The sequence below is a fragment of the Vanellus vanellus genome (genome assembly GCF_965231255.1).
Source record: "Vanellus vanellus genome assembly, chromosome: 2".
NCBI lineage: Eukaryota > Metazoa > Chordata > Aves > Charadriiformes > Charadriidae > Vanellus > Vanellus vanellus.
This window is the reverse complement of record NC_138906.1, coordinates 22227398-22252302: the sequence shown is the minus strand read 5'-3', so window position 1 is coordinate 22252302 and position 24905 is coordinate 22227398. Positions and strand designations below refer to the sequence as shown.

The 24905-nt window shown below is 38.3% G+C and overlaps 1 protein-coding gene across 1 annotated transcript in view; it reads left to right on the top strand.

The window, feature by feature from the left end:
* MALRD1 (MAM and LDL receptor class A domain containing 1) overlaps positions 1-24905 on the top strand; it is a gene marked incomplete at both ends in the record, with an annotated part of 280930 nt that overhangs the window by 242725 nt on the left and 13300 nt on the right. The window contains one exon of the mRNA XM_082479776.1: positions 24759-24835. Coding sequence (XP_082335902.1) covers positions 24759-24835 — 77 coding nt within the window. The remainder of the gene's footprint in view (positions 1-24758; positions 24836-24905) is intronic.

The window sequence follows — 24905 nt, the reverse complement described above, 5'->3', positions numbered from 1 at the left end:
AAACCATTCGACCTCTCTGATAAATATCCTATATTTCTATTTTGATTTTCAAATTCAGTCTTTAAAAACAATCAAAGTGAAATGAGGTAACTATGAGGTGTAGGAAACCAGAGTGAGATTTTTATTATTACTAAGTGCAGTGCACCTTTACCTCAGAATGACTTCTACCCCAGAACTATAAGCATTATTACATTTAAAATTTCAGGAGATAGGTTTGTCTACAATAGGTACAAGCTCAGGATCCTGGGAGTTGTGGCTGTAGGAGAGGATACTTGTTGCATGATAGATAATATGAGAGATTTTTACATGGGAGAATGTGAACTAATGTTGGATACTGGATGTTTGCCAAAATATGGAGGGTTCCCTGAAGGGTTACTCCTACAAACTGCAGATGCTGAAGAGTAGGAAACATAGATGAAAAGCTTTAAGTCACAACATTTTTTGTTCTCTTTTGTACAAAACAGGAAAGAACAGCTGTAAAATAACAAATACTTTTCAAGAAAGAGAAAAATAGGAAACAATTGAAGAATTACATACCAATGAAGGAAGTATAAACACAAGAGTTGCAAAGATTCTTGTGCTACAGCCCCCTCTCCTTCACGTTCGTGTGGCTGACTTTTGTCCACATAAATTTAAAAACACCTTTGGGTATATCTATTTATAGGCACATAAATTACACTATGTCTTTTGGATTATACGAAATCAAACAATAATTTACACAGTCTGGGTTCAGCTTGTCTGTCTTTGTCTGAGTAACAATTTTCTTTCAGACTCAGTCTTCCCGTATTTAAATGAAAGTAAGAAGCAGTACTTGGCGTGAAAACCAGTATTCTCATACCCTAAGATTACATCTGCATGTCTGCATATCAAAACTTCATTGTCTAGAATCAGCTTACAACTAGAGCCCTCCCTGTAGGAGGTACCTGGAGGCTACTGGTCAGGGCAGACCTAATACAGTACGAAATGTATCACGAAAGTTGTAAGGGAGACTTCTGGAACACGTATATACCATCGAGCATGTTGATAAGAGTTTTGAACTTTCACGACAGTGAGGAAGATGGTGATGTAGGCCAGCCTGCGCTGAGGATGGCAGGAAAGATGGGGGTGGCAGAGATCTGTATTTGACAATCTGTGCTATTGCATAAGTTTTGTAGAAAAGGCAGGCGTCTTGTATTCTGTGCTAACTACATCCTGATATGTGGCCTACTCAGTCTGACCCACAAGACACCCTGGTGTCAGGACGCCCTCAAGCTATCTTGCACGTTTGCAATTTTCCCTCTTGTTCAGCCAGCGTGAATTTAAGTCTCCAAGAATTATACCCTTTGTGCTGTTGCTAGGTGGCTAAGGGATGGCCTAAAAGCAGCAAATTCTACTAAATTAAGAACTTTTGAACTTCTCTTGCCAGCTTTTGCAGTGTTGACTGATCTGGAAAGCTCCATGCATTTTAATTTTAAACACACATACAAACATAGAGGATTTTTCTCAACGCTTGGAAGGATCTTTTCATGTTTGCTATTGCTCTAATCAGCTACAAGGCTACATCTTTAAGCGGGAAGCAGTAACTATGTGCTATTCCCACACAGACTTTTTAATGTCCTTTAGGGAAAAAGGTACATATACATTTAAGCTAAAATCATTTTCTCTGCACCTGGTCTGCAAGTCATGTTTTCAACGTACAGAAATATTTTTCTTTTAAAAATATATATTGGATTGTAAGATATATGTGAACTTTGAAATATCCTTTAAAGTCTGACAAGTTCACGTGGTTCATGCAAGAGTTACAGTATTGATCTCAACAACAGAGTTACTGCACAAATAGGCAGCAGTCACCGCTAGGCTTCAGAATCCAGTAAACTGCAGGAGGTGGAGATTTTGCTTGTTTGTTTTTAAATGGTAGAGGCGAGAAAGGTTTGGATTCAAGGAATTATTTCCCTGTGGATGAGAAAGCTAATTGGCCAGGACGCACGCTATTTTATCTTAGCCTTTGTTTATTTGCAGTATGTGTGCTTTTGTATCAGCAGAGTAGATAACAAAGCAGAACACAGATAAATCACGTGGCAGCTTTCTGGAAAGTTATCATATGGCTTCTCAGCTGCACTGAACTAACCTGTGCTTTAACTCACCCTCTGTGCAGCCACATGGAAGCCAAAACTGTGGTGGTTCTCTCTGTGGTCAGCGAGAAAGGTTTGTCAACGAGCCCAAACTGGCTTCTCCATTTTTATCCCTAGTTCTGTATGTACTTAGAGCCCCTTGGAAGTTGTACAAAGTCCTTGGATGGATTTCAGCTATCAACTGCGTATTAACACATGCATTGCACCTAGGCTAATGCTCGGCAAATGGTTTTGTTGGAAAAGGAAAGGAAAGAGTACTGGAGCCGAAACTATGTGACGATGTCTTATTTAATGTCGGTGCTAGGCGAGATTGTACAGCAAGGATTGTCTAAATTCTAACATTAAATGTGTTTAAACTCTGAGTCATTAACTTAGTATATTAGAAAATTATTGCTTCGTGAGTTTCTTGCTTCCACTTAGAACTTTTCAATTCTGTACTTTAATGCCTTTGTCATTCACCCTTATTAACTATTGTATTTTCCACTGACGAAATGCCTGATCAACTGAGTTCGGCAGCAAAAGTTGCATAAATAAAAAATAAATAAAAAAATGCTTAGGATTATAAAATAAAGCTAACAAGAAGATGAGTACCTCCAGTTAAATGGAGCCTGTATTGTGCAGTCCTGGCATGACTGAGTTTCCTACACAAGTTACTGCTAGAGCCGCTCTGCGTGCCTAAGAGCTGAACAAAATGCTTTTAAGCAGTGCAACATAGAGTTGAATGTCCTAATGCTTGTTTTTCACAAAGAAGGGTTCTAGTTTATAAATAGTTATTTCTCCTCTGGCAATTTTATTTTGAGATTTCAGGTACTCTTTTGCAAACCACTGATTTTTATCAGGTGAATTAAAGTGCATGTCTTGATTTGTATTGTAGTTTATTAAAAATAAAAATAAAAATAGGCCAGCAGGAGTTTCTTAACCATCCATTATTAACAGCCTTCAATAGGTGGAAAAAGCTTTTATTTGCTTTGCTTTTCTTTATCCCTTCTGTAAATTAATACTTTATTAATGTGAAATTTGTTTGGGAGTTATGAAAGTGGAAGACAGATCTCCTAAAACTTGTTTAATATTTTAGAGTGTAGAAAATATTCTGTTTACATAGTCATAGAAATCCGTGGAGATTACCTTCCCATCACTTTTGCTTCTAGAGGTGAAGATGAGGAGATTTGGCAGAATACATTTTGAGGCTACGCAGCAGCTATTCATTATTATAGTTCTAGTGTTTTAATAGGTATCTTCTCAACTTTTTCTTCATTTGTCAGGGCTTCCCTTATGCTATCAGTAAAGTCTATCAGTATCTTTTTTGTAATAAGATCAGCAAAAAGCCACCGACTGAGAATGTTTTACTTAACGTAAGTAGCTGTGATTATTTTTTTTCTGATGGATCTAAGATAGCAGGGGAAAGCTAAAAATGTGCATACAGCTGTGTAACCAATAACATAAACTAGATTATACCAGTACAGTAAGCACACTTCATTTAGCTTTTATATCTGTATACATATATAATGCTTCTACAGCTCTCTTTCTAATACTTTGTGCCCTTAGAATAGTTTTCAGCGTGCTCTTACTACAGACAGCAAGGTACAGGTCATTTTAAAAACATCTAACAAAAGTTTCTGCCCAAGCTTTCATCATTTACTGCGACATCATCCCTTTTGGTTGGATGACTGCAATTTTTTTAGGCTGATATTCCTCAGAAAGCAGGTGCGGAGATGATTCTTCTGACCATTGCTCTGATCGTATTGCTGTTCTTTTTGTATCTCTGCTCCCTCTTTCTTATTGTATAAAACACTAATTATTGACTCTGCTTTCAAAGCCTTCGTAATTTATTCCCACTCCGTCTATTATTCCTCATTTAGCAAGTATATTTTGAATAAATTTCAAATACTGGATGCTAATCCGGGGTGTAATATGGACAGTATAACCTATCCCCTACCTGGGGCACAATCATAGCGATAGATTGTCTGTGTTTTAACAGGTCTCTGCACCCTTGTCAAAGTGTAGAGCACAATTTGACAAACCCCTTTATACTTACTGAACAGAAAACAGGTATCTCTTTCAAAATATCTTCGTTGGAAATGTGCATGAAACAAGGACTGAGCACAGGAAGGAATTAGGCATATGCTTTCCCTATAAATCTGGAGAATCAAAGCACAGTACAATAATCCTGCCTTTGACATTTGAGCTTCTTTTACAACTTTTTCATCTTCAGTCTCAGGCCTTCTTTTTTAATAACTTACTTTGTTCCGGTGGTATGAAGTCCTCGCAGCTGGTATTGGCATGCAAAAGCTGGAGCAAACCCTTCGGTAAATTTTCAAGGCCATCTTTATTTGAATATTTTTTTCTTATAACTGTGAAGAATGTACAAGTATTCCTAAAAAAATGCACAGCAGTGAACTGTAAAATTCTTTGGTACAGGCAGGCTACACCGCAACATTCAAAGCTCTGCTGATGACATTTCAGAAGCACACATGCGCTGCAATAGGAATCAAAATGAAAACTTACCCCCTTTTCAGGCTGGCTCAAAAAAGTAATTTAGAATTCATCAGGTATTTGGGAAAAAAAAAAAAAAAAAAGACCAAAAAACCCCAACCAAAATCTTTGTTAATGCTATGGGCTAAACACATTCATTTGTATGTTTTTCTTTTTACTTGGAACTGGGAGAAGAACAATTTGCATGCAATTTATAGGATACTAGGCATATAATATTGTTTCTTAAATAGACAGGCAGATTTTACCCCAATTCTGTAAATTCTGATTTGCTTAAATTTTGCTAAATGTTACACGGTGGAATTAAAGGTTAGAAGATTGATCCCTTTTTCTCCTTTTATCCCCCTAACCCAGGGACACAGTAATGAAAAGACAATAGTGTTATTCTTGTTCAAATTCTCAAGACAAGGAGTCATGTTTTCACTAAAATAACAAATATTTTAAAGTTTTCTGGTGAAAAGCAGAAATGTCAACAAAATATTCTGCAAAAAGCTGTCTAGTCAGAAAAGTGTCTACAAAGTTATTTTTGAGGGAAAATATCCCACCTGGCCAAGACAAAATCTTTGGAATATGTAGAAAGGAAGAATACTCGTCTTCATCCTTAGTTTGCACTTTTCTGGAGTTCTTTTGGTTATAAATTATAAGGCAGTGTCCTGTGAAGATTCACTGTTCTCAGTACAAATCTGGGCTATCACTGTACAAACAGAACAGAAACATGTATATGTTATATGATGAAGGAAAGAGTTGCAATACTTTTTCAACATCCGAAAAATAATTTTCCTTCTTCTGAATGAAGTGTGTCCTCACTACAAAGTATTTCCACCCAGCATCCCAAACCAGTCTCACTTCTAATGTTACCAAAATACAAAAGTTGTCAGAAGACTTTTTTATCTGTCACTTATTCTAGTGTAGCATCAGTGAAAAAGGAAGCACAGAAATATTGTAAACCACTTTTTTTTTTTTCAGTGGTTTAAAAGATGATTGAAGCTAACTGTTCAGAGCAGTGCCAGTGTGTGCATTCCTCATGACTAATTTCACCCTTCTGAAGCAAAGAACCCCCATGGAAATTTTTTTTTGCTGTTAATTTTAGGGCAGTTCAAGCAGTTCCAGGCACAGATTTATGAAGCCAGGCAGGAAGGATGGCTGGACCTTTAAAAAACCCCAAATTTTTGAAGGAAAAATTCTAAGGCTACAGGCAAATGTGTTTGAGCAACTGAACACTTGATGTGCACATCCATTTGTTCTGCTTCTGTGAGGGTATAAAACTAGTCCTTTAAGTACAAGTCTGGAATTGAGGATTTCTGAGCTCAGCGTGTGCAACTCCGCTAATATAAGGTCTGCCAAAGCACACAAGCAATTTAAAAGCCCATATGCTACTTACTTTCAAGAGGCTTTTTGACACAGTATCACTTAAGTATTAATGAAGTTCGGCCTTTTCCTCTCTGTGACTTACTTTTTCATCAGTAATGAGCTTATAACAGTGTTCCCTCTCACCCAACTCCTTTTGGTGTGTTTGTTTCAAGCTCTTCAAGAGAGGGACTCTTTGGAGTTTTGTTTGTCTTAATGAAATGGGACCCAGATATAATAACAAACACAGGAACTGAAATAGTAAATTTTAAGTGTATAAACAAATGTTAAGGTTCTGCATGCACAGTGCTGTTGTAAAATGTGGAAGCATAATATGAATTCTTGCAGGACACTTGGATTTTCTTATGTGCTTATTTCAAAAAGTTGAAAACCAAATTAATCAACAGCACACTTCTGCTATTTATTTTTTAATGTTACTGAGGCTTCTGGAAGACTAGTGTCAGAGTAAAGCAATGATAGATGTGCATAACAGTTTGATGAATAAACTCTGCCGGACTTTAGTGATTAAATGCCAGACTCGAGTTAAAAATATTCAGCAAAGATTACTTTCCGTAATGTACTAAAGCAAAACTGGAATGGCTTATTCTACCTGGAATCGCCACTCAACTTTAACTGGATCTTTTGCCTTTGTGTTCATAACGTGACATAGTATACGCAGGAGTAAATCAGATATTCTTAGGCTAAACAGCAATCAGTATCTCTAAATCTTTAATTTCTACTTACTTCTTCTATGTAGATCTTGGTTTATGTGTCCATTTCTGCTTTCTTAGGGCTGACTGTGAACTGAATCCCTTGTAGGGATGTATCAATGATATTAACAGAAATTCCACATCTGGATCTAGGATAGACCTTACTTATCTGTTAGCAATGAATGTATCAAGATTCAGCTATATTTTCCGAAGAATTCAAAGGTAAGATAGGAATTGATACAGATATGTTAGCTCTCTAAACAGTGCCGATCTTTCTGCATAATTATGCTGAGCTTCCAGCCAGTTCGGGCAAACCACAATTCTATGCAGATCACAAGGGATGGAAGGATTATTGGCCCTTTCCATCCACGTTCATTTTGAAACCCTGTGTTTATGAAATGTCATGAGAAAAATACTGCATTTGCTAACCGTCCTTATGATTAGCTAAGCTGGGGTTTAGGGGCCGTAGAACGGCTCTCTTCCACTGCAGGGTTACCACAAAATAAGCACATCTGCTGTAACTTTAAAAGCGTGCATCCAGTAATGCTTTCCTAATGACCACAGATATGGCACACAGGACATTTCTCCAATTCTTGGCACGTGTTTCCCAGTGAAGTCACCACCCACAAAGTATTGTCTGTGCAAGTCAAATTTCTGGCAGCAGGCTCAAGAGCAAAAGCTCAGACCCAAACCATAAGAGATATGTCAGCAAACAGTTTAACTTCCTTTTTGCTGTGTGGGTGACCAAAGCAACAGGAAGGATGTTTTTATTGAATCCTCATGGAAAGTAAGTTCTCAAAGTTTCTTTCTTGAGGAAGAAATAAAAGAAGAGCTGGAACGGAACTGCTTAGGGACAAGCACCAAAGCAGCATAATTAACCTCAAAGGTAAATAATCTCATTTAAAGGGTTATTCACAAGAACACCAAGTGTTGATCTCATGTTAACCCTTAACCCTTCAAGAAAAGACTGAGGGTAATCTGAGACACTAGCAACTATTCAGTGGTGAAATTAAAACCAAAAATCAGTACTCAGTTTACAAACTGAGTAGATCCTTCAGTTTATGCTGGTGTTCATACAAGTTCTACAATTTGTACATGCGTGCAACAAATCCTATTTCCACTTGTATTAATATTTTGGCCCCATAGGTTTTGTATTTCTATCTTGAGCACTAAAAGAAGCTCGTAGCAGTAAGTGACACCACAGTAATAATTGAACCAATTCTTCAGTTGATGCAAAAGTTCTTATCTCCATCTGGAAGTGTAAAGTGAAAAAGCCACCCAACCTTACACCAATGTTCACTCTATAAATTAGGCAGGATTTTGTTCATGTCTTACCAAAAAGAAAGAAAAAGAACTTTATTTTAACTGAGTTAGCATTAGACTTGAAGGTATTGTTTTTAATGAAACCCTGGGCTTAATTTTTTCATTTCATTTTTGAATTTGTTGCTAAACAGTCCTTCACAGAGTTAAACCTTTAAGTGACCAGAAAGAAGGTGCTGGTCTGCTGAACAATGAGACAACTCCGTCATGGTATTAAACTGTACAAACTACTTAAACACCGGACTGGACCTTGATTTTTTTCATCCTCTCATTTGAAGTTTGTGACAAAGCTCAGTCCTTCGAGTACACATCCTGTCTTTGACTGGCAGTTGTCATTTTTAAATAGTCAAAGAATAATTTTTATAATCCTCATGAAAGGGTTTCCCAAATTTAAAATTCCAGGGGTTTTCTCATGACTTTTAACATAGCTGATTTTATTTTATTCTTTTTTAAGGTCTTATTGTAGTCTCAATTTATTGATATTGAGGTTCATTCAGATCCAGAATGAAATGTCTTTTTTCTAAAGTAATAACAACTGAGTGTCTGTTATGTGACACGGGTATTATTTTTCATTTGTATTTAGAACAACTCATTATTTTGGTTTTGGTTGGTAAGTTTGCTTACTCATTTCTTTTTCTTAGTAAGATCCTCAGTAGAAATATCCTGCAAACTAGTTGTTGGTATTTACCATCTGTCCAAAATATAAAATACCAGGAAAGATACTTTTTCATTGGAATTCCAAACAAAATCAAGCAAAGAGGCTCAGAAAAGATTATAATCTGCAGCCTGTTATGGGAGGGCAGCACTATTACTCTTCCATCTTCAGAAATTTTATCTGCTCCGAAGTTTGTGATTATATCCCCATTTAAAATCTGACCTTCAAAGTAAGTCTTTGAACATAAAAGAGGATTATAAACATTCCTTTCTCTCCTGGATATTTGAGCAAAAGATCCTGAATTGAATTCCTTGTAATTGAAGTCAGCCACAACTTTAACTGCTTAGAGGAGAAAATCTACATGTCCATAAAGTATTACAAATATATTTATGAATCAAACTAAGAGAGCTGCTGTACAGCACCCCAAAATGTTGTTTCTTAAGTACTGTCACTTAAAATTCTCGCTTATTATAAGTAGATGAGAAACAAATAATTAGGCATTTTTTATTTTAATGTATGCAGGATTAGGGTTCAAGTTTTGGCTTTCTATTCTGTCAAGTCACTTTAGAGTTCATCAAAAAGTGGGGGAAGGGATGCGGGGGGGGGAGGGCTTTGGTCATGTGTACGCTTGAGGCCTGAGCCAAAATTAGTTCTCTGATCCATTCCAAATAACTTTTACTTTCAAATAGAAGTTATTCACTGTCCTACAAGACAGTTAATGTAACCTTTCATCAGGTCAGCCTGGGCAAAAAGCTGAGTCCTCCGTACCCATCTTGCTCAGTTAAGCTCAGGTAGGATGAGGAATCTGGCAGGAGATGCAGTGTCAGAGTGAAATCTCTCTTGTGGGGGTTTGTAGGTGTGTTGGAGGAACTGGCGGAGCTCTGAGTGATCTGAAAACTTTTGTAAGACCTTTAGCTAAGAGAGGGATGTGTTTGGTTAATAACTGAAATAGGGCAATGTCAATAACGGAGGTGAAGGTAGATTGCAAGAAGAGCTGGGAATTCAGTTGAAGGTAGCACATTAAGGACAATCAGCAGACAGAGGTGGAAATACCGGCAAAACATTTTCTCCAAGCCTGGCTGCTATTGTTCCTTACTGTGTAAGAGCTAAGAGAAGAAAACAGACATTGTTTTTCCTTTCCATTTCCTCTGGGATGAGCCTGACTACACATTTTTTTCACAACTAATTTGCAGGGAAAGGAGACAGGGTGAGAAGGAAGGAAGAAAGGAGGGAAATCCCCAAAAACTCCAAGCACTGGTTGTCTGTGCCACCATGTGCACTGACAGCGTGCAAATGGATGGAAGAAATCATGAGGACATGACAAAAGTGGGGTTATTAAGAGTATAAATGGATGTGCACACATAGAAAACTACGCATTATTAAATCCACTGTTAGCAAAATAAATTTTTATTAAAATGGCTAATAATCAGCACTATATACAATCTAATCTTTCACGATATTAGGATCTTCAATAAAGATACTATTGACGTAATAAATGCAAATTTTAATCACTTTTACTATAATTTGTAGTTGAAGAGTGTCTATATATTTAAAAAAAATATATTTATGAAAATAAGTCCCAACCATTGGCCCCCAGACAAAGCCCACCATGTGGGATTTTTTCCTCTGCCCTATCCCCTTCTCAGCCAAGCAGAGGCAGACTCTGGCTCCTGCCACTTCCCAACAGCTGCCTGTCTCCTCTTGTACTTGTGTGTGGGAAAACACCTACAGCTGCTGCTACCTGTGCTGCTGGATTTTAGTGGAAATTTTACCATACCATGATACCCATAAGGTGGGGACCCCAAAGGGAGGCTCTAGTTCTGTGGCCGTCCAGGTTGCAATATTTCATGACCTACCCTAAACTCAAACGCAGGCCAAGAGAAAACATTGGGCTTTTTTTTTTTTTTCCTAATAATATTGTTATTTTTTGATCATGTAAGATGTACTTGCAACATGCTGTATCTTAAAAGTGGATGTGCCCAAACTGAACACAGAAAGGCTTTTAAACTAAAAGCCAGCTTCTACTGGAATCTGAATCAGAATACTATTTAAATTGAGAAAACTCAGTGTGACTAGGGACAATAGAGTAGAAATAAAAGGATTTACTCCAAGCTGTCCCCTTGCGTACTCGTCCTCACAGATGTGTCCTTGCTTCCCAGCTTGTTTCAGTTAACTTGGACACTTTCTGAGTGGCTGCAAGCTCTGCTCCTTCTACTCTTGCCCCAAGGAAGCAACCCCTTGGCTCTGGGGGCCTCTCTCTCTCTCTCTCTCTTTTTTCAGTTGTTTCTCAGTCATTTTTGTGTGAGTTGCAGGCTGGCAGCTCTGTGTTGTGTCTCCCTGTCATGCCAAGCCTGATTTCATCTGTGGTCTCCGCTCTCCTCCCCAGCTCTTCTCCTTCTGCTCAGTGGTTTCCCAGGAAAAGAGCAACCTGCTTCCTTCATCAGAGGATTCAAGCAAAGCTAAGCACACTGATTAAAGGAACTTAATATCAAGCTGAAAACAAACATGCAACCTATCTACATATTTACATTTGGGAAGAAACAGGCTGAGATTCTCAAATATTCAATATGAAAAACAAGCACGGCATGTCCTGTGATAAGATGGCGTGAATGGCCAACGTGAGCCTTGCGTTAGCCTTTCACTATTTTCATGGCTCTGTTCATACACTTGGGGCCCACACTGTATTTTCTGGGGTTTAGTAGTCCAGGTCCAGCTGTATCATGAGTTCTGATGGTGAGTTTTGGTTAATATCACAATATAACCAAAATTTATACTGTACAAATTTTGGAGAGAGAAAAAAGGTACCATACACTACTGAGCTCTAAAATTACAAGTACTTCCCAAGACAAGAAAAAGGACAGAAAAAATGGGCAGGAAATTTTTAGGTGACAAAACTGGCAACTTTGTTCAGCAGCAGGTCATCAAGTACATCTTGAAAGGGGGGATAAAACTGGGTTATTCTTGTTTTTACACTAACAGATTCAAAAGATCTGCTATGAGAAAATCCTTCTAGTGCAAAAAAATAGAAAAAGAAATTAGAAAACATCTTATTAATGTTTAATTTCATTCAAAATACAGAAAACTATCATGTGCGTATCAATTCAGTCTCCTTTTACACATTACAGATTTGGCTAAGTTGGGTCACATTTGAGAACACATTTCAGAATATCTCATGCTTTGACATGATATATTATGAATTTATTTACTATAAATGTAAAAAAGTCATTGATGTGCAGCAATGCGATACACTTCTTACTCTAACTCTTTGAAAAGATTTATGGAATTAAGGTATCTTGTCTTGCTTTTCAGTTATTTGATGTGACAGAATAAAGGCAGGGCATTGTACCAGCTTTGTTACAGAATGTTTCCAGAATAGTACAAAAAATCATCTGCTAGACACTTCTTATTCCAAAGAGAGGAAAAATCGCAATGTCCTTGCACTTGGAGAAGCAGTGAGTTAGTGAAATCAGTTTTTCAGCTACTTAAAAGTCGACTTCAGCTTATACAAAAGCCTTAGTCCCTTGCCTTTAAAAAGTGTAAATCTGTCCCTTATTAACACAGAACGTTTGTCATGGCTCCCTGCCACCTTATCCCGACTGTTGACATAATACGGTCAGTAGAAAAACAGAACATAGCAAGGATTCTTTGACCTCCTAGATCTTTGGATGCTACCTCTGCGTGTTAGGGCTGTTGACCAGCCCTGCAGGTTAACCAGCTTTTTGTTCTGCCGGGTGGTACGTTTTAAAGGAGCGCAAAGGCTGCTCTGAACTGTACAAGTACAGCGATTCATTGCACAGCAGCGTTAACATCAGGGGAGTAGCTCCCCGTTCTTCACCTGCACTGCATATTCCTTGGCTGCAACCAAGCAAAGACTTTATTGAATGGATGCTGGAATGCTGTCAGAAATTCTTCCATCATCAGCCATAGTTCACCTTATACTATTTACAATATGTGGTGCACTAAAGACCATGGGAAAGATTTTGCTTTATCAAAGTGCCAAGTATAACTGCTGAAATAAGCCTTTCCATCTTCTATCGAATTTAGGCAAATAAGCCAGATTTAGAGCTATCTATTCTCCCCAATAAAAGTTTCAAGAACGTACTTGGAGTTCAAATTTCTCTTCAGGTCAACTGATAGAGTAGTATTAAGTGCTGAAGTTTGAAGGTTTGAACACTGATGACAGAAGAGGTGATTTAACTATTCATAATAACAAAGGGGTTTTTTTCTGTTTTTTATTAGGTATAGTGAATTACCTCTGCTGTATGCTGTGATGATAATCTTGTTGCAAAGCTAAGCACTGAATGCCAGGTTTTGATTTGGGAGGGAGGTGCAGGGGGAGTTTATGATCTTCCAATTAAATAATGTGCCTAAACATGCATGCATGAGGGTTTGAATTGAAATTGCATGGGAATCCTTAATTCCAGCCTCTCCTAAATTCTCAAGTCTTGACTCTGTAACCATAACAACGCTAACAGAATATGGAGCTGGAAGAAAGGTTGTGATGCAATTATTTTTATTGCATCTAAAGTGTCTTAGGGTCTCATAAATTGTTTAAAGGTCATTTCTCTGAAGATTTCATAAATTTAGCTTGTTAGCAAGAAACTAGAGAGTGAATTCCCCAAGCTGCTGTGAAATTCATCTCTAATATCAGAAGAGGATTGTGCAGAGACAACATCCCAGCGTTATTCTTTTCCATGGATCACACTGGCACGTGTAGAACATGGCAGTACTTAAGCCTTTTTTGGGGGATGAGAGATCCAAACCGAGTGTAAACCACTGTCTCTGTATCGCATGGAGAGAGTAAGCAAAAGAGAAGTTTTGTGGCAGTTTTGTTTGTTTGTTTCTTATAGACATGTATTTAAAATACAAGCAAAAAGTTTTAAAGAATATATTTGTGTTGATGTAGTCTTAGCCGGTGCTGGTGCACATAGCCTGAACAATGCTGAGAAGCAGCAGCATTAGATGTTATTGTACAGTGTTGTCTCCACGTAAGCAGATAAATTTACGACTGTCTGAGAATGACAACATGATTTATAACCTCCAATATATACTACAATCCACCTGCCAGGAGCAGTGCCCTGTGTTGGCAGGCTCTGGTTAAAGCAGACCATTTCAGCTGATAAAAAGACTAGACCAATGCTGGAAAGGGGCAGCAGGAAAGGAAAGAAAATAATATCACTTCTTTTTTTTTTTTTTGTGACAAATGTGCGGTTTAATACAGACAAAACATGGCCATTGCTCAAGCTTTTTAAATAACTATTCAATTTCACCCGGACATTGTGGATTTATCTATATGAAGGCTATTCAGAGGGTAAACAGCAGTGAAAACCAGATATGGGAAGCGATTTTGCAATTAATACCTATTATTTCTTAACTAATTAGTTATAGTGCAGATAACTAGTGACTATGTAGTACTGTTACAGTCTGATTAAAGGCAATGAGAGAAAACATTACTCAACAAAACAAAACTCTCCACTCCCCCAAAAAACAAACCCACAATCTAGCAAAAACAAGGCAAGAAAATTAAGGTCTCTGTGGAAAAATCCAGCAACTGTAAATATATTCAGATCTTTTATTAAGTTTCCTACTGATATATAGCCCCATCTGTTCTATCAACAGAGTTGTCATTTAAGCAAAAAGCTTTTTTCTGTGAAATTAACAGGTCTAGCTTAAAACTAGATGTCTCTTCTATACTTTATTGCATTATTTCCTAATTTTACAGAAATATGAAATCAGTGCCATTTCTGAAGGCAAAAGAATTTTGCTACCAGCTGTCATTACAGCTGCACTGTCAGGTCATTCCTTAATCTTTATTTCGTCCTCCAGAAGTTGCAGCTATGGGCTATATCTGAGACATAAGTGTACTTCAAGAGCAAATCAAGCATCAACTCCAGTGCACGTGCCACAAGTAGGAAAACGGAGGGAGGGAAAGAATAGCAGAAAGAGAAACACAAGAGGGGCAAAGGCAGCAAGGCATATAAGATTGGACAAAAAAAAAATTAAAAAAAAAAAAGAAAGAAAGAAAAAAGAACAGGGAAACAAGAACTGAAAAGATGGACAGGCAGACAGGCACAAAGGACTGGTTCTTTACTGTAAGCTGATTTAAGCTGAGGCATATCTCTTCAGTGAGCTTTTTTCCTTTGCTTCAACATTTCAGATACTGAGGTACTGATACAGCCTTCTTGAGTAGGTTCACTTCATATTGTAAATGGTAATTTGTATTAGTTCAATCTCCCACGTTCCTTAGAGGAACAGAAAATGGAGGTAAGCCCCTTTTCTCCCGAGTGAAATGCTCTCCGCGCTGTGCATACCACTTGGAGTACCTGCACCAAACCTCCTTCGGTGGGCAAGGTGCCAGTCCTGTGCTCCCAGTATCCCATCTTTTTAATTCTAGTTCACAAAATGACTAATTTTCACTGGCGTATCCAAGCTTAAAACGACAAGAGGTTTTTTTATGGGGAAGGTTATTTATTCTGATGGTCACTTTTTACAAAGCAGAGCTCCAGACTCAAAAGCAGTGGGCTGAAACGCAGGACTCGGTAGTAATTTGAACTCTGATCTCCAACGGTCAGTAATCAATGTACTTATGTCGTGGTTCATTGTTTCAAGCTGTTTCTTTTTCTGTTGTGTGAATGTCTCATGTCAGCATCAGTTAGAATTAAACCATATGCGTTCAGGGGGTTTGACCTTTAAATAAAGTTAGGTTGAAATACTGGTTTTGTCCTAGAGAAAATTCCTTTTTTTTTTTTTTTTCTGGAAGAAATCTTAAGAGTTTTATTTTTTTTAATGGTTATCTAAGTGGATAGTCATTTCCCTGTTGAATCTAGCACCATGTCCTTCCTTCAGTGCCAGGAGTAGCTTCGTGATTTGTCTCACTGGGGCTTTTAACCACCAGTGTTATTTTATGACAGCAGAAAGTCTGTTATCAGAAAACTATTATTTAAGAAGGTGGGAAAAGGTAGCATAAAAAAGAACATAATTGTTTGAAATGCTGAATTTCAGGCCTGACCGTCTGCTGTGAGTACATACTTCTGTTTCATTGCTGTAACTGAATGAATCTGTGCCATAAAATAGTGTGAGCTACATAGCAGCCCTCAGTGAATTCTGCTGGGGCCTATTTCGCTGAAGAGTAGATACAAAAGCAAACGACACAGCAAATATTTTCCATATAGGTCTGCATTTCCTTGTGATTGGATAAAACACACTGAAAAAAATCTGCCATGTTCAAGACTGCCACACCGGTTTGAATCAGGAAGAATTTTAGTGAAGCCATAAAGTGATTTGTTTTTCAAATCAGTGTAATCGTTAGTAGAGTAACTTCAAAATTTGGGTTCCTTCTGAGGGTTTTAGGACAGGAGCCAGACAGAAAAAAAAAACATCAGGCAGGAGATCAAGCATGTTTCATGTGTCCACTAATTTCAGTGAAGAAATATTTGCTCTGAAATTCCGTTCATCTCTATTTAAAATGACTGAAGCATTAAGGTAGTATTTTCTGTCCCTGATACAAAGCTCACCCTTCTGCTCCCACTCTAACATCAGATGCTGCTTGTTTTCTGTTTAAACATTTAACAGCCAGCATTAAGGTGTTGTTCCCCTTGCCTAACTGTGTAACAGCTAAATGCACCTATCTAATCTGAACTTGTCATCATGACACTGTTATAACCAATGGTAAAGGACCCAGATGAGGATTCCTCTCTTTTTTTTTCACATAGTCCAAGCTTGTCTGGGCTCTCTGTAGGTACTCTCAGGTGGTTAACGCTAGAAAAAATAAGTGCCACTCTAAACCTTACAATTGGTCACCACAGCTTCATCGTGTATCTATATAAAAAGCAATTAGATACACTGACCGAGTCCTTCCTTCTAACAGTTACCTTTTCTTATCAACGCAGGCTGTAATTAGAACCTCTCATTGTGGCTCTAAGAGCAATGAGTAATCACAGTAGATCATGCTGGGGACCTGGGAGTAGCTGATAGCACACCCTGGGAGCAAAGAAACCAGAAAACACATTTAGAAAATGATGACGCCAATATACGAATATTCTTCCAAATTGCCATCAGTTAGCACTTTAAGCTCTGCAATCTCTAAAGAGTTTCATTCTCTGTTTTAAGGAGCTCTCTCCAGTACATATCATTATGTTCTAAGACTCGCTATGGCAAGATTCCCCCAGGTCAGTTAAGAACTATGTGACAAATAGCTTCCTTATTATTAGTTTAAGATGTATTTCCTTTCACTTTGATTGAATGTTCTAGAAGATAGACAGCAACATACAATTTTTCTTCCATTTGCCATATATCATTTTGTTTACCTTCATCATATCTGCTCCCACTCATCTTCTGTATACGTTAAATCTGATCTTTTCGGTCTCTGCCATAAGATTTTAATCACTGTAATCTCTAATGTCTTCTGTCTTACTCTTTAAACAGTGAGCAGTTACTTTCATTGAGTAATCTATGAGGATGCGCACATCTTTTCTCAGAGTACTTACATTTCGTTTAGAACCTGTTTATAGCTCATATTACCCTGCCTCATGTTGATTGTTTTGTGTTTGGCACTTCTGAATTTTAGCAGTTTTCAGAATAGAAGCTTTATCTGAGTCCTCAAATCCAGGCCCTTGGTATCACGCATGGTCACATCATATATTTCTATTCAGAAATTTAGTTAGCTTTCTTTTATGACCAGTTATGGGGCTTACATATTGCTCTCTAATGTGCTGCGTTACTGGGAATTTCCAGCACCTTAGGATCTTTGGAGTATGTGGTACCACGTACAGAAGGTACCAGCTGACTCTCCTGAAGAAATATGCTGTGAGAAATGCAGGAAGGTTAAAAGCCTTGACCTTCTGGTTTGGATGCTTTCTAATAATTTCCTTACAGTTTATTCACAGCCAGTTTATACCCCTTTGTGCTTGTGCCAATATCCTCCATTAACCTAAAAAGTCCCTCAATAACTCTGTTGTCTATCCTGCAAATTGTTTCTACAGAAAAGCCATGTGCCTTCCAGCTTTAGTTTCAGTAGACTAAACACGCTGAACTGTTTTGTAATCCTCTTGTGAGACAGACTTTCTATTTTTCTGCTCATTTTAGTAGTCCTCCTCTGCCTTGTTCCATCTTCCCGAACCTGAATGGTCAGAACTGTGTACACTGTTTCAGATTCTCTCCTAGCGGGTTAATGTGTCCTTACCCACATGCTACAGCTTCTTGACATTCAAAGTTACCATCCACTTCACCTGTCTTTACCAAGGGAGGTTTCATCTTGTCCCACATCTCCTGTGAGATTAACCACGAGTGGAGTAATGTGGGTCCTATCTCCTGCTGCAGCCAGCAGGCGACAGGGTACGCTCATCATAAGTATGATGTCTTCTAAGGCCATTCGCACAACAGTCACTATTGGAATTTTGTATGCTTTGATTCATCAATAAAGACTGATCAGAGAGTATGCTTTTTCATCTTTGAGTATGTTAATAATAGCGTACAAACAGATAACCACATTGCTGAAGTAGAGGTTACTTTTTCCCCATAGCGGAATGGAGAGTTGCTGTTTTCATCATACTCATAAGTATCTAGTGAAGCTTATTTGGATAACACTGATTGCAAAGGCTCATGAGCAGAGAAACTTCTACACTGATATAGCAGAGGGATGTAAAGTCTCGATTTTCTGCAAAGAACTAAATCTAAATTGTGCATTGCGTTTCTTTCCTCTGCCGTATCTTCTGTCACCACTCCTGGAGTAGCCTCAGCTTCCATGGGTATGGCACAGCTCCTGAATAAAGTCAGCACTCGCGTAATAACACCGGTGTAATGTATTATAAACATAGCAAATGTGTTATAAACACAGCAATAGCAAATCTGGGGTCACACAGAAGACACCGGCTTGGTGCGCTGTGGCAGATTCGTAAGTAAGTACTGTCTCTAGAGGATACTACAATATCTACAGTCGTACTCAGAGGAAAATATAACTACAATCATCCATATGTTACTGCCTTAATTTACACACTACCGATACCGTGCACACTAAATAGTTAGCTGACTAACTGTTGGTTATTCTGAGTGTACACTTGAGCTAACAGATTAGGTTTTCTGTATGACAAATGTTTTCGGTAAAAATAAGAAAGCAGATAATGTCTCACAGCAGAGAAAAGGTGGACTTTGGCCAAGAGGTATTGGTGAGAACGGTTGAGAAATCTCTTGCAAGTAGGAATGGTTAGTTCTGTACTTCCCATTTGTTAATTGTTTTCTGTCAGTAACCAAATCAGCTATGTTATGGACACTTGTAGACAAAAATAGAAATTAGTGCCATCTTTACATTTATCACACGGTGAGTGTACCTCACTCCCATCTACTTACAAAATTCCTGTGGGCTGAATCCGCTTTGGTCACTGTTGTTTGTCTGGTGGCCAATTTTTCTGTTTTCTCTCCATTATTTGTTGATAGATTCCTTTTACAAAGTTGTGTAGATTTAAATAAATAAGTAAAAATAATTATTCTATAGGCGTTTCCATGATCACAGAAGTTGATTAACATTTCAGGACATTTTTCTTCATGTTCAATCCACCATTTAATGCAAATCTTTTTTAACATAAACAAGATTGGCACTTAAATTATTAAATCTGAAGAAGTGCAGAGGAGATGCTGAATGAATATTTAGTACTTAGTCCTCTGAATGCTGCTAGATTAACATCACATATGATTTAATACTTTTTTTAACATTTTATCAGGTTCAGCATAAAACATGAGGGCTCTTGAGAAAAGTGAAACCAATATATTGACAAAAGTGAACAACTTTCAAAAATGAAAATGCAGAACACTGCTTTATACTGAACAACCTTAGTCATTATGAAACGTTAGTGATTACTGCCGGGGGGGGGGGCGGGGGCGGCAAAAGAAAAAAACCTCAAACCCAACAGATTTCAGCATTCACCTTTCCACATGCATCAAAGTCTTCCTTGAAAATACAGCTTGTTGGAACATTTTCTTTCCAAGTTAATGAGGAGCTATGTTCATGCTCGTTCTTGGAGGTCACAGACTTGATTCCCTACTGCAAAACTCCTCTCTTGCCACTTGCCCCTACCCAAGAGCCATATGTAATACGAGTAATACATATGCATTAGAGTGGTAGAGTTTATCTATCTCAGACCAGAGAAAATAATTGCAGAAGTAAGGGATCAGATGCCAGGAGGAAAATGAGCAATCAAGTACACATCTGTATTTATTTTGAGTTTTGCATATGCTACCTTTAATACAGCACAAAGTTCGATGTTCTGAAATGCAGCAGTGTATCAACCAGACATGTCCTCGTAAATTAAACCTGCCCTGAATGAACATCAAAAACAACAGACATCTTGTCCGGTTTTTATTTTCTGTTCTGAGTGAAATGATCCATAACGGCAGGCACAGGGTGCAGCAACACAGGCAGCGCTAAGTTCATTCCTCCGCATTACCAATATCTATATTAGGAAATAATGAGTCGGAAATCCTAGAAACAAATTTGGAGGGTTAACGGTCTCTCCTCCAGGGTGACTCTGCCATAAGAACTTGCTAATAGTAGAAGACATTTTGTCAGGCAGGATAGATTAGGATGTGCACTGGGATGGAAGTATTCAAGTGCTATTTCATCTGTCTTCCTTGCTCCTCCTGTTTCAACCATGAGGAGCTTCCTATCTGAACGGATTGCAATGGCTATCTCTGTATTTCAGATAAGCTTAAGACTCATGTAAAATGTGCCGCTGCTAATTAGTCAAGATGTAATTAGTCCAAGGAAATTAATTGTACATAAATAATGTGGAATTTCAGCTTCACAGCTCAAGAGATAAATTCAGAGCCTTTACAGAGTTGTCTGTCTTAAAAATAAAATAGCAGAAAAGGATTATTAAGGAAGCTCTTCAAAATTCCCATTACCCTGCTAATGAAGATTTAACACATTGCCCAGAAGACATGGTTGATCTGCACTCTGTAAGGTCCTTCCACCACATCAGCATTTGCGTATCCCCAGCTGCTCTCGTCAGAGAGGAAGCTAATAGTGACTTTGAAGAAGCAACTCATCTGCCTCCCAACTGAACGTAAAGTGCTGTAAGTACCGTCCATGCACAACAGTGTGGAGGTAATTAAGAGTGTTCTCCTTCATTAACTGGACTTCAAGTGCGCCATCTCTTGGGTGCGTACCACAGGCTGCTCTGACCTACCTGGAGCTGTTAGGGTAATTACAGTTCACTTCAGGATTGCATGTGTCAAGGACTGCACAGTAGAAAGGTGAAGTTTGACTCCATTTCCTATACAGCTGCCTGATATTATTACTGTTATTCACTGATACGGTTTTGCAGTAACAGCCAAAGGCCCAAGTCTGGGGGTCGAGACTGTATAATTGTGATTGCAAAAGCACAGGAATATGTATTCTGTGCCCTCAGCACAAAAAAAACTAAGGAAACCTCTTCCATGTCCACTATGAACTAATTGACTAACAATTCCACTTGATTTGGAATTTGCTTTTTGCACCTTTTTTCTGGATAGTTTTGGTTTATTCCTTGATGAAAAGAGAGAGACTTCTGTTCTTTTACCAACCACCCAGTCCTCCATACGTTGGAGAGAAAGTAAAGTCTACAGGAAATGTCACTAGATGAGAATAATATCATTTCAAGCCCTCCCTCACACGGTTGCAAAGGACAGCACAGGTTGTTTGGCTGCAGAGTCAGACTCAGAGAAGAAGTGGGTAACATCTACCTCATTCCTTCAGGACAATAGATTCTGTGTTTTGTTGTGTAAGTTTTGCTTAGCTTCCAAAATAGTTTGATTGGTTGGTTACGGCCTGCAATGGTTTCTGGATTTTATTTAATATAAAGTGATATATAGTGGAATAGCTTTTTCAGACCTGTAAAATATTCTCAATCATCTTCTGGATTTCTTGTCGTAATCTCCTACTATCCTATAGAAGATCAGGCCCAAAATATTTATCTGTTTTGAAAATATCCCTCAACTTTTCGATGGAGTGAAATAACTGGAGCAGCTTGTTTAGAATTATTTATATTTTGCTTTAAATTTATGGTCTAGAACTGTTACTGACTCTAATATGAGTTATTGGCAGATACTGGTGCCGTTAAAAATCTCATTCTATTCTCTCCCCTCAAGTTAGAGAGCGGTTTCTCCATCACAGCTATCACTGTAGTCAGCTAGAGTTTCTACAGAGGGTAGATATAAAAGGATCAAAATCTTGTAAGACATCTATAATACATGATTGTTTTGGATATTTAAGACAAGTTCCCCCCTGTTCTTTGCGCAGAAATGCTTGGCTTCGGTAAAACCCAGAGGCAGTGTTTCTATCAGCTAAGAGCCAAAGATGTTAATGAACGATTTTCCCTAGATTTTCTTGCAGCCTTGCTGGAAGTTACAGGCTTCTCAGCTAACTGTAGCTCTTATTTTCTCTTGTTTGTTTGTTGTTGTTTTTTAACTTGAGAAGGTGGCATTTTGTAAGTAATGTACTGCCAAACCTTAGGAAGAGTTGAATGACTCTCCAATTTATAACCTGGATTTTTCTGATAGTCTTATGTTTTACCTCGGTGGCAGTGATGATTGCTAAGTTCCCCTGCCAAAGATAAAAATGAACAAATAAATTAACGTGTGAAGATACAAATGGGAGTTCATAACCAACTGATATACTCACTCCTCAAGTTTTTTGCTGTTTAGAACTCCTTTTCCATCCTGGTCTTTGAGGATGACCTGTGTTGTCTTTACTATCTCTCTGGTTTTGCCTTGCCTCCATTCTCCCCTTTAAACAGTCCCCATGCTTTTGCTTTACAATATTTTTCCCGCCTATCTGGTTTTGAATTTGTCTTAATCACTTACCGAGTTTCAGAGATACTCTCTCTGATCCACCTTAAGCAATTTTTTTACCTGATTTTTTTTTTTTTTATAAGTAATTGCAGTATTATAAGGTGACACTTTTGGTAACAACCTAGTTCCACACAGAGAAAATCATTTCACTGGACAAAATCACACATGCTGATAGTCTGACATCAGATTCCTAAGTGGCATGTGTCATGTAACACAAAACAATACTGGTTGGATTCAGAGATTTGGAGGGGAATAAATGGCCAACCTGAAGTAGGTAGTAGTTGATTATAAAACCTGTATGAACGTTTAGGGGGATAAACTAGTTATGTATAAGACTAAAAGGTGTTTAACTTTTTTACTCATAATTCAAACACAGAGAGCATGAATATGTGGAAATATTTCATCAATAAATGGAAACATTGCATATGAGAAGATATATTTAGTTATCACTGGGTAGTTTTCCCATACTGGTATTTTCCCATACTCTTACCAATACACACACTTGCTTTAGGAGAACTACTTCTTGGCAGCTCTGAGTTGAGCCATGCCCCGGTGGCTCCAGAGCAGCAGATGGCCCCTCTCTTGCCATGTCTGAGTAGTGCTTGTGCACAGCTGCAAATCTGTTTTCTCCTTCTTTTTTTTTTTTTTACAGTCAAGTAAGTTCTGCAGTGACAAGAAAGAGGGCAATTTTGGTTAAAAGCATATCTAGCTCAACAGAAAATCTGGCAAGTGGGGAGAAAGGAAATTATACAATCGAGAGCAATCAGAAAATGATTTTGATGGGTGATTACCATCAGATTGCAATGTTTCTACATGGATCCACAGGGCTTGGTATGAGCCCAACTGCAATTTGATATTTGTATAAAATCATCAGTCCGCATAAAAGAACAGCTTATGAATGACATGATTTTTTGTAGTATGCTGAAGAAGAAGGACAGAAGGGACCAGATATATTCCGTCACTGAGTACAATGTGTCTCCAACTCAGCCAGAGCTGTCAGCCAAAATCGTGCCACTTTTTCTTTAAAATGAGCATATCGGAATGTGCTACTGGTTCCAGTCACTAAAGCTAGGATTCATTAGTATATCAATCACTAACCTTGAACAAGGTAACCCTCTAACCAGAGAAAACTCAGGTCTGTGAGGTAAGATGGATTAAATAAATCTCTCTCTGCCCACTGCATTTGAATAGGGCTGGTACTTTCCTCCCAGCACGTTTTCTGCCCGCTATTTTTCAATGGTCTCCTGAGTTGCAACAAATCCCTCATCAGCCTCTTTCGGTCTTTAGTGAAGTCATCTTCCTCCTGCCATGTCTGAGGTTGGGATATAGATCTGCTTCCTGACATGCCCTGATCCTTTCAGGATTCTCCTAAATCTCACTGAGACTGCAGACAGACGCTTGCTGCTCCTATCGTCCTACCCTCCCTCTCCCTGCATCCACCACACTCATTTTCCGGGAAAATGAAATACTGCTCTCCCTCCAGGCTGCCTCAGTTAACTCAGTGTGCCACTGCTGGGGTAAGGCACAGGGGCAATACCATGTGCTAAACTATGGCAACCAACATGAAGTTCTCTCTCACGCGTTCAAATAAAATAGCCTTAACATAAAGATTTAATTGTGGATATGTGAGATTTCATATTATACATTTAAGGGCAGGAGAGGAAAACACAATTACGAAATAGATATTACCTTATAAAAATTGGACTATGAAAAAAATGTTGCTGATACAGTGAGAAAGCAACTCAATATACAATCCACCCCCGTTAATAGTTTGTGAAACTATAAAGAGAGAAATTATGAGAGGTAAACCTAATTTCCTATTATGCGACATTAGTAGGACTGAAACTGGATTACTACCATCGCTTCTTTGTTACGCTCCTTTTTTAAAAGAGAAGTTGAAAATTTATGACGCTTATAAACCCCCAGCCACGCAGAGAATTGAAAAGTTGGTAGAAGTCATTCCAGTGTGACACTCGGGGTGGGGTTCAGCTCAACAGGTGGGGCGCTTGAAATTTAGGTGTGGAATGTCTTTTGCTGTGGGAGAGCAACATGATGGCAACTTGGGCAAGGCAGCCAATTCTAATCTTTGAACTTTGTTTTGTTTTATTTTTCTCTCTCTTAGGTTTGTTTTGTGTATTTCTCACTTACACTGCATACTATTAACTTTTGATGCCGCTCTTTGTGATTCTTGTGTGAGCTTCACTCACCGGCAAAAGTACTCAGAAGGGTTTGCATTTCTGGTGTGCTTGTCACTGTTTATGATCCTGCCTCTCCCTTTCTCAAAAATTGTTGTTTTACTCACAGATGTGGAAAAGAATGGAAAGGAAACCGTTGCCACGTAAGTGCCAAGCCTCTTCAGCCTCCAAGTCTCCTTCAAAATGGTGGGTCTGTGAAAAGAAAGAAATACCTTCCAGTTCATTCTTTGAGTGTTGCCTTTTACTTATTTATGTC